The sequence below is a fragment of the Tetrao urogallus genome, assembly GCF_951394365.1.
Source record: "Tetrao urogallus genome assembly, chromosome: 5".
Lineage (NCBI taxonomy): Eukaryota > Metazoa > Chordata > Aves > Galliformes > Phasianidae > Tetrao > Tetrao urogallus.
The window spans coordinates 9,370,268-9,380,449 of record NC_136818.1 but is presented as its reverse complement, the minus strand read 5'-3'; the positions used below and the strand labels follow the sequence as shown (position 1 = coordinate 9,380,449).

The 10,182-nt window shown below is 51.9% G+C and overlaps 1 protein-coding gene across 1 annotated transcript; it reads left to right on the top strand.

Moving 5' to 3' along the window:
* The first annotated feature begins 3,283 nt into the window (after positions 1–3,283).
* Positions 3,284–7,663, top strand: RPS8 (ribosomal protein S8). The gene is made up of 6 exons (XM_079535158.1): positions 3,284–3,291; positions 4,047–4,153; positions 4,413–4,512; positions 5,558–5,733; positions 6,677–6,806; positions 7,514–7,663. Exons 1-6 carry the CDS (start codon positions 3,288–3,290, stop codon positions 7,621–7,623), a joined length of 627 nt encoding a protein of 208 aa, XP_079391284.1. The 5' UTR covers positions 3,284–3,287; the 3' UTR covers positions 7,624–7,663.
* The last annotated feature ends 2,519 nt before the right edge of the window (positions 7,664–10,182 follow it).

The following is a 10,182-nucleotide window of genomic DNA, read 5'->3' as shown; positions in this document are numbered from 1 at the left end:
CACGACACTCGTGCTTGTTCTGCTTTTCACCTGCAATGGTGAGAAGCTCCACTGGAGGGAAGCCTCCAAAAATTCCACGACACTCAATAGATCCCATTGACACTCGTGCTTGTTTGCTTTTCACCAAAACGGTGAGACGCTACACGGAAGGGAAACCTCCAAACATCCCAGGGCACTCTGCTCCTGCTGCTCTTAGCCAGCAGCACACTAACCCGGCCTAACAGGACACTACAGGAGTCCCACGACACTCGTGCTTGCTCTGTCCTTAACCACAGCAGGGATAGCTCCGCCGAAGCGGAGCCTCAAAAAATTCCACGACACTCGTGCTTGTTCCTCTCCACGGAAATCTTTAGTAAAAGGCGAAAGATTTATACGATCTGAAGAGAAACCAGAGTATAACCCCACCCCTGCCCGGCCCCGTGCCCACTGCCGGCCCGCCGCCCCCAGCACACGGCGTCCTGCCCTCCTCCGCTCCTCCCGGCACAGCCCGGCTCCGCACCGCCCCGTTCCCCGCCGCCCCGTCGGATCCCGGCGGCCGCTCACGCGCGGATCGGCGGAGCCCGGCGTGGCGCGCGTGTCCGCCGGCTGCACGCGGGGTATGCTAATGAGTTGTACGCTAATTTGCCGCACGCTAATGAGGAGGCGCCATTGCCTCAGCGCCCAGCGCGCAGGTCGGGGCGGTACTGCCTGGCGCCGAATTGAAACGAAACAGAACGGCGGGAGCGGGGCGGTGCGCGTCTGCTTGCGGAGCGCTGTGCGGGACTGTGCTATGGGGGCTGCGCTGCTGAAACGGAACGGAACTCGGGACGTTGCATTATCAGCGAACAGCACAGCCGAAACGCTCACTGCGATATGAAGCAGCAGTGAGATCGCTCCACTGAAGGGAAGCATCAACAATTCCACGACACTCAGAGATTCCCGCGGCATTCGTGCTTGTTCTGCTTTTCACCTGTAATGGTGAAAATGCTCCACCGAAACAACGGTGGGAGGCTCCATAGAAGAGAAGCCACCAAAATTGCACGACACTCAAAAGATCCCACGACACTCGTGCTTGATCTGCTTTCCACCAGCAATGGTGAGAGGCTCCACAGAATGGAAGTCTCCAAATATTTCACGATATTCAAAAAACTCACAACACTCTGCTGGATCTGAGCAGCAGTGGGATAGCTCTGCAGAAGAGAAGCCTGCAGAAATCCCACGTCACTTGTGCCCGTTCTATAGCTTGGTCTAAGTGGAGATTCCAAAAGTTCCATGACACTCGTGCTTGTGCTGCTATTCACCTGCAATGGTAAAAAGGCTCCACAAAAGCAATGGTGAGAGGTCCCGCAGAAGGGAAGCCTCTAAAATTGCACAACACTCAAATATTATTATGTTTCTGCTTGTTCTGCTTTTCACTTACAGTAGTGAAAAGGCTCCACCTGAGGGAAGCCACCAAAAATCCCACAACACTCAGAGACGTCACAACACTCGTGCTTGTTGTATCTAAGCAGCAGTGGGTTAGCTCTGCCGGAGGGAAGCCTCAATCCCATGCTTGTGCTCATGCTATTGCTCATTCTAAGTGGAGATTTCAAAAGATCCACGACAGTCGTGCTTGTTCTATTACTAACTACGATAGGGATAGCTCTGCCAAAGGGAAGCCTGAGAAATTCCACGACACTCAGAGATTCCCACGACATTCATGCTTGTTCTGCTTTTCACCTACGATGGTGAAAAGGCTCCACCGAAACAACCGTGAGAGGCTCTGCTGAAGGGAAACCTCCAAACATCCCAGGGCACTCTGCTCCTGCTGCTCTTAGCCAGCAGCACACTAACCCGGCCTAACAGGACACTACAGGAGTCCCACGACACTCGTGCTTGCTCTGTCCTTAACCACAGCAGGGATAGCTCCGCCGAAGCGGAGCCTCAAAAAATTCCACGACACTCGTGCTTGTTCCTCTCCACGGAAATCTTTAGTAAAAGGCGAAAGATTTATACGATCTGAAGAGAAACCAGAGTATAACCCCACCCCTGCCCGGCCCCGTGCCCACTGCCGGCCCGCCGCCCCCAGCACACGGCGTCCTGCCCTCCTCCGCTCCTCCCGGCACAGCCCGGCTCCGCACCGCCCCGTTCCCCGCCGCCCCGTCGGATCCCGGCGGCCGCTCACGCGCGGATCGGCGGAGCCCGGCGTGGCGCGCGTGTCCGCCGGCTGCACGCGGGGTATGCTAATGAGTTGTACGCTAATTTGCCGCACGCTAATGAGGAGGCGCCATTGCCTCAGCGCCCAGCGCGCAGGTCGGGGCGGTACTGCCTGGCGCCGAATTGAAACGAAACAGAACGGCGGGAGCGGGGCGGTGCGCGTCTGCTTGCGGAGCGCTGTGCGGGACTGTGCTATGGGGGCTGCGCTGCTGAAACGGAACGGAACTCGGGACGTTGCATTATCAGCGAACAGCACAGCCGAAACGCTCACTGCGATATGAAGCAGCAGTGAGATCGCTCCACTGAAGGGAAGCATCAACAATTCCACGACACTCAGAGATTCCCACGGCATTCGTGCTTGTTCTGCTTTTCACCTGCAACGGTGAAAATGCTCCACCAAAGCAATAGCGAGAACCTCCTCAGAAATTAAGCCTCACGACACTTAGAAAATTCACGACAACTGAAAACTCAGAAGCCTCACGACACTCGCGCTTATTGCATGGAAGCGGCACTGCGCAACAAGCAGGGGCGCTCGCTCCCTGACTCGAGGCGCGCGGGGTCCTCACGGTAGCTCTGTCGTTAACCACAGCAGGGATAGCTCCGCCGAAGCGGAGCCTCAAAAAATTCTACGACACTCGTGCTTGTTCCTCTCCACGGAAATCTTTAGTAAAAGGCGAAAGATTTATACGATCTGAAGAGAAACCAGAGTATAAGCCCTGCTCCTTCCCAGCCCTCATCCCACTGCCCGCCCGCCTGTCTTAGCGCACGGCGATCCCTGTCTGTCCTACTGTGTCCTCCTTTTGCGATCCCCCACTTTTGTGCTCCGCTCCCGGCCCCACACACTCCGCGCTATCCCGCGGGAACGGCGGCTCGGCGCAGCGCTGTCGGGGTCGCGCCGCCGCGGTGCACGCTGGGTATGCAAATTAATGAGCCGTACGGTATTGACGGGCGCAGACAGGCAAATCAGCTACAGGGTTCTTGTTGCTGTATTGTGTCTTAGCAACGGCGCCCGCCCGCGGTTCCGGCGCGATGACGTCACGGCCTCGCGAGAATTCGTGGCGGCAAACCGCCCCGTGATCCTTTGCACCGCCTCTTTGCGGCGGTGCTGCGCCATGGGTGAGTGGGGTTGCTGCTGGGCCTGGTCGTCATCCGCCGCCATCCGCTCGTTGTGCTGCCGCTGCCTGTCTGTGTTCTTTGCCAAGCGGTGGCTGGGGGTGCCGCCATCCCCTGCTGCTTCTTTTGGGAGAGACTGCGGCAGCGCCGAGTAATTGGTGGGAGAAGATTGCCCAGGCTTAACATGGCGTCTGGGGGGAGGCGGCCCCGCCGGGCCTCAGTGCGGGGCTTTATAGCGATGTTTTTGCGGGGTGCTTCGGGCCTTCCTGCAGCCCCCAGGAGATGGGATGGATATGCAGGGTGGTGGAGCTAAGGCTGATTGCCTGTAGGACGTTGCAGCCTGGCTCAGAGGAGGATGGGTTGAGGTGCCTCATTTCCTATAGGGACTTGCAGTTTGGTGGAGTAGAGCGTGCTCTGCCAGATTCAGTCGGTGTTTTAAAGCTTCTGTTGTTGCGGACTTAATTGCTCAGTATGCGATGCTTCTTGCCGGGGCTTGTAAGGTAAGTTGGGGGGCTGCAACCCAAAGAGAACTAGAAAACCTTGCAAACGTGCTGGATAGAAACAGCCTGCTCTGTGCGGCTGTGCTGGATGTGATCAAAGTGCCTCTGAGTCTCAATGATGAAGCTTCTCTGACTGCTGCATAAAGCTGAGTGTGCTGTGCGGATGCCAACCTTGGAGAGCTGAGGACTCAGAGGTGTGCCCCACTGTAGGCAGGTGGGGTCTGTGCATGCTCTGACCACGCTGCTCCATACATTCAGGTATCTCCAGGGACAACTGGCATAAGCGTCGCAAGACTGGGGGCAAGAGGAAGCCCTACCACAAGAAGAGGAAGTATGAGCTGGGTCGGCCTCCTGCCAACACTAAGGTGGGTGATTGGTGGAGGGCAGTCAGTCGTTTTTCAGATGTGGTTTGCCGGTTTTAGCAATAAGAGGCAATAGGAGTGATGAAACTTTCACCTTAGGTAGATACAACAGACCGTTTTGGTCATTCACTGTATCTGCCGATGCTGGGGTTTGTCATAGTTACACTGACCATGCTGCCTTCCAGCTTAGGACTTGACTGGGCTCCTCATGTGCTGCACTGCTTACTGACACCAGCAATGCCGATTATTTTTCTGTCTGCAGATTGGTCCACGCCGAATTCATACAGTGAGGGTTCGTGGTGGTAATAAGAAATACCGTGCCCTTCGATTGGATGTTGGCAACTTCTCTTGGGGCTCTGAATGTAAGTACATCATCAGTGCGATGTGATTTAAATGCATTTTTACAGCTGTGGCAGTCTCCAGTGCTGCTAACGGAGTAGAAGTAAGCATAGATTTTTAGGCTGGGTTTGAATACGTTTTGCAGAGTTGGCTTCGAAGCAGTACGCATGGTGATGATAACTTTGACATTATGTGGCCTTGGGAGACTTGGATGTCTGCTGGGTTCACAGTGATTGGAGTGTCATAGTTACACTGAGGGGCGTGCTTGTATTGGCTGCTTATTGGGGTGGGGTGATTAGCCTGTGGTGGAAAAAAAAGAATGCCTACAGGTCTTCATCAATGCAGTTTGCATCCTGACCAGTGTATTGACAAGGGAGCACGTGGTTTCTTAGTGATGGCAGAGCGTTGTCTAAAATGAAAAGTGCTGCCATTTTTAGGCAGAATTGCAGTAATGAGGGGATTGAGCTCACCTTGCAGAACAAGTATGAGGTATGTGAGTGAAGAGAGGGAATCCTCTTGGTGTTTTTTTTAACCTGTCCTTTGTGTGACAACTGCTAAATGCAGTAGCTGAATGCTGAGCGTTTCACGTGGGCCATGAAGAGTGAAAGCCCAGCTTCATCTCCCACTTTATTCAAAATCTCTTCTGTAAAAATGGCTCCCATTCCATACATTCAGCTCAGTTTATTTGGTAATTGTAGGAAGCTGGATTGAGGATTGAGCCCTCTGTGTGGTGTTGATTGGCATCTGCTAAGGTATCTTCCACTCCAGAAATCTGCTGTTCAGCATTATTTAGTCATCTTAGAGATGAGTTCCTTCAGCGCCACAGGTTTCAGTCTCTCATTTAGGATGGATCTTTTTCCACATACAGACTTGTGTTGTAGGATCAGATTTGGATTGCTGGGATAAAAAAAAAGATAAATGTGGGCTAAATTAAAGGCAGTGTCAGGGGGCTGGAGGACATTTGAGGGGGTGATGTGAGCTGAGTTTAGGGTATGCTTGAGATCCCGTGGAGCATGTTGTCAGCTGTCTGATTCCTATAGGTTTGAATTCATGCTCTTCTTTTGAAAGGCTGCACTCGCAAGACCAGGATCATTGATGTTGTCTACAATGCTTCCAACAACGAGCTGGTGCGGACGAAGACCCTGGTGAAGAACTGCATCGTTCTCGTTGACAGCACGCCGTACCGACAGTGGTATGAAGCCCACTATGCCTTGCCCCTTGGACGCAAGAAGGGTGCCAAGCTGGTGTGTATGCCTGGGGTTGCTCGGTTTCTTGGCAGCTAGCTGTTGTGAGTGACCAGCACCTGCCAGCATTGATTGGGTTCCTGACAACGGTAGCACTGGTGCTGTGGGCTGCATTCCCATCGCTTCCCAGAATAAGTCAGGTTCTGTTAATGGAGCATTCGGGACCACAGAGTTCTGAGACATGGCGCTCGGTTGTGCACAAGGGTCTGACTGTCCATCTTCTGTCTTCTGATGATGATACTTCTGTCCAGTTCTGCTACTGAAGGGAGAGCGATGACACTTGTGATGCTGAGGAAGACTTTGCGGTCAGGTCCTTGTGCTGAGGAATTGCTGTCCTCTGATTTAAAAGCTAGTGGATTACTAACTTGCTTTGAAGCGTTTTAAAGTGTCTTTATCCAGATTCATCGCCTCAAATTTGAACATTCAAACCCCAGATAGTTAAAACTTTTTTGAACACTTGTGCAGTATTCAGCTTAAGGTAGTCTTGTGTTAAAAATAAAGCTCTCGTTTGCTCACCCACTGTGTGGTTCAGAGCATGGGGAGAGCTTGTAGCTTGTCTGCCAGGAATTGCACCACACCTGAGTGCTCTTATATCTGGAGAAGGAGAGTATTCACTTTCTTGGGGGGATGAGCTAATTGAGGAAGCCTTTGCAGTTTCATCTGTCAGGGGAGTTTCCTGAGGGCACTGTCCTTTGTCAGCAGTGACTCCAGTCAGTGATGTTTCATTTCTTGACCTCAAAAGTAAAACAAACAAACAAACAAAAAAAAAAAAACCAGCACTTGATTCTGTGAAGTATTTGTGCCTTGAGAAGATGTGATTTGGGACATAACGGTACTTAAAGAAAATCCTTCTATTTTCAGTGAAGATCTTTTGCAAGAAATAACCACGTACTCAACCTTCAGTTTATGCTGACCTTGTCTTTACATATGGGCTTCATTTTAGACACCTGAGGAAGAAGAAATCTTGAACAAGAAGCGTTCAAAGAAGATCCAGAAGAAATATGACGAGCGAAAGAAGAATGCCAAGATAGCCAGTATTCTTGAGGAGCAGTTCCAGCAAGGAAAGCTACTGGGTGAGTCCCTGGGAGCATTAGTGTGGGTGTGGATGAGGGAGTCAGTCAGCAGTGCCAGAACAGATGCTGTTCTTGCTCCTGGGATCATGTCAGGCTGTGTCTACAAGCTGTGATAAAGTTAACTGCAAGGTGAAAGCAGTGGGAGAGTTCTCCCTATCTGTCTGCAGGTGTTCTGGGTGGTAAGAGTAACTGTTCTTGTACTTTCTCTGGAGATAGCCTAGCCCTGGCAGGAACGTAAAATGTTTCTGCAGCTGAAGCACTGGGAGCGACAGCTAGCAAACCTGCTTTTTTAGCCTTGAGGGAAACGATGGAGCTTGAGACCTGCAAAATGAGTGAAGACATGCGTGGACTGTGTTCCAGGAAAAGCTCAGCATGTACGTTAGCAGTTTTAGCAGTGTCAAGTTCTGTTGCAAATAGTTCAGTGTTTTGAAGTCTTCTGGTGATGAGACCTTTGTCCAGTTCTGCTACTGAATTTGAGGGATGACTGTTTGGAGATCTGAAGAGGACTTCTTTGTGGGTGTAGTCCAGCAGAGCAGGTTCAGAGCAAGGTATCTCAGGGGAGGTACTTAGGCAAGCACATAAGTTGGTATGTTACTGGTCCTTGCTCATTCATGCTTCTGCAGAGAGACTGCAAGTAATGTTTCATTTGATTTGTGTATATGTATATAGAGAATTATTTAACTTAACTGAATGAGTTCTCCTTGCAGCCTGCATTGCCTCCAGACCTGGACAGTGTGGCCGAGCTGATGGTTATGTGTTGGAAGGCAAGGAATTAGAGTTCTACCTGAGGAAGATCAAGGCCAGAAAAGGCAAATGAAAATCAAAGATTCTCCTGAAAGAGACAATAAACACGCGAGTCTCCTGTAATAAATGGGTCCTGTGCTTATTTGTGTGCAGAGGGGCCTTGTAGCTCCTTAGGAGCATGAAAGCAAGAAGGCTCCCCTGCAATCGCCAGGTGCTTTTCTGTGTTGAGGTAAACTCTGACCCTGCTTGCTGTTGATTAACGTCTTGCTGGGTTCTACAGCAGTGACTCAGTGAACCAAGTGGATGTGGAAGGGTCGTCAGCAGGAATCGAGGTTGGCAACTTCGGGAGGTTGTTGTTTATTATTATTACTGCACAGATACTTGTAAAAGACATGGAATGAAGCTCAAATGGCATATTATCAATGCTAGAAAAAATGACTGCAGAGGGAGGGTGTGGATGTTCATTCCTGCTGCAGTTTGGCTTTTTGGGAATAGAGTGGTACTGGCAGGGCATGTGTTCCCCCTTCGCCCTCTGGTGCCTTAGGTAAGCACTGACTGCATGGGGCCCTTTGCCAAGCTGCCTCAGGAGGAGGGTGCCCACTTAGCAGCTTCAGAGGTGCAGCACTGAACCTTTGTTAGACTGCATCTGGCTGAAAGCAGATGTCACAGCCCTGGCCCCTGCAGCTGGTGTCTCCTGCCTTTTTTCTGTCCTCTGGTTGGCGCCAGCAGTCCTATTTGCCGTGGCCTGGTGCTTTCTGCCTGGCTGCACGCTCACCTTTAAGGTCCAGGATCATGTTCTAAACCAGCTGTTGGCTGAATGTCTGCACTGGTCAGTGACTAGCTGGTCTTTCCCTGATCTCCTGGTCTCATTCCAGTGCAAGAGAAATCCCTTCTAGCAGAAGGGCCAGGCTCTCTTTGTGGCCTGCCCCTTTCGAAAGCTGGGTACAAGCTCCAGCTTTTCACATTGTCACTTAGAGCAGGATTAGGAAACTGTGATGAGTTTTTTGCCCTTGTTTGGGAGCATCTGATGACAAGCAACTTTACAAAATCATTGTAACATCAGGCTTGTAGTTCCCCAGTGCTCTGGGCAGGCTGAATGTTCACACACCTGGTGCCTGCTAAGTGCATGCTCTGCATACCTGACCCACTTGTACATTCTTACAAAAGCCTGTTTGTTCGTGGGAGTGCTCTGGTGAGATGGAAGCTGGCTGTGGCTCAAACCTTGCACTTAACTCTCAGCTGGAGAAGTCCGTGATCAGCTTGCTCCCAGCAGAGCTGTAGTGAATAAAATGCAACCTGGTCGTGGTGCCTCTTTCCATCGGGCAGCACTTAGTGAAGTCCACTGAGGGTCCCTCGCTGGGTAGGGTGCTGAGCTCCAGCACTTCAACGAGGGCCACCTGCCCCACAAATAAGGCTGTTTTACTGGTTTTCTTGTGTGCCCTGCCCGGACAGCAGACAGCAGGAGGTGCTAGTGGGCACGGATGACCTGAGCTGCAGGGATTCACCCTGCTTTGCTGTTGGGTGCTGGGGGTGGATAGAGACATCAATGATCAGCCAGCGGTGCCACTGCCCTGCAGCCCAGCTTTGTGCTCACTACAGGGGTGAAATGGGCACCTGGGAGTCTCAGCGCAGGGCCTGGCTGGGTGTGATGTTTGCACAAGCACATTCTTTCTCCATAGTGATCGCATATAAACTTTCCCTGCTTTCTAGCAACGTGTTCTGCAGAGAGGTGCGGTGGCTGCGATAAAGGGCATTTGGGAGGGATGCATCACGGCAGCTTCCTCCGCGTTTGCCTCGCGCTGCTCACCCTCTGCAGAGAGCAAACAGGATTCAGGGAGTTCCTGGGGGACTTTGGACAGAGGGAGGAGCTGAAATGAGTGTTAGGGTAAGAGTAGGGATTGTAAACCTTGCCATGATGGGCAGGATTATGACTGATCCATCAATGGCCAGCATTGCTATCGCTGCTGCCAAGGGTGACAGCCCGTGGGAACGGAGCCGGCACCCATAGCTGTGCTGCAGGGACATGGGAACATGGCAGGATGGCAGATAGCCAGGCTGTGTGGCACTGCCAGTACCTGTGGTGACACGGGCACGAGGCCTCGTGCAGCTGGGAAGTAGGAGGCATCACTCCTGGCATGACTGTGTGCAATGATTTACAGCAAGCATGCAATGAGCTGAGCTATATAGGTGCTGGGTTATACTGCTTGAACTTGGAGAGGGTCATGAGTGCCAGTGCCTTTGTCAGGCCTGGATTAATTCTGGGTAAAGTCTTTAGAAAGGGGATTTTTAGCAGCCCTGCTGTTATACTCATGGAGAACATGTCTGGATGGGGGAATTCATCTGCAGAGGCTGAAAGCACCTTTTGCTTTGTAGCATGCAGCTGTGTAACCTGATCTGAAGCCCCATAGACATGGCAGTCTGAGCCCATGGGATGGAGTTCACCCACTTTTAGGATGCAGTTGATGTTCCTGCCCCTCACTGCTGGGAGTGACAACAAAGATCCTCAAATCCAAGGCTGGCAAGAACTTTATTGACATTGAGGGTACATTCCAGCACGGTGCTGAACACATTTGCTCTGACCTGGCTCGGTGCTTGGGCTGTCCCCTTGGCAGCAGGCAGTGTGCCTGGCCAG

What these genes read in the sequence shown, in the direction of transcription:
- RPS8 (XM_079535158.1), top strand. An exon ending in CTTCTCTTGGGGCTCTGAAT is followed by an intron (nt 4,513 to 5,557) that starts GTAAGTACATCA and finishes TTCTTTTGAAAG; the next exon opens with GCTGCACTCGCAAGACCAGG. An exon ending in CCAGCAAGGAAAGCTACTGG is followed by an intron (nt 6,807 to 7,513) that starts GTGAGTCCCTGG and finishes TTCTCCTTGCAG; the next exon opens with CCTGCATTGCCTCCAGACCT.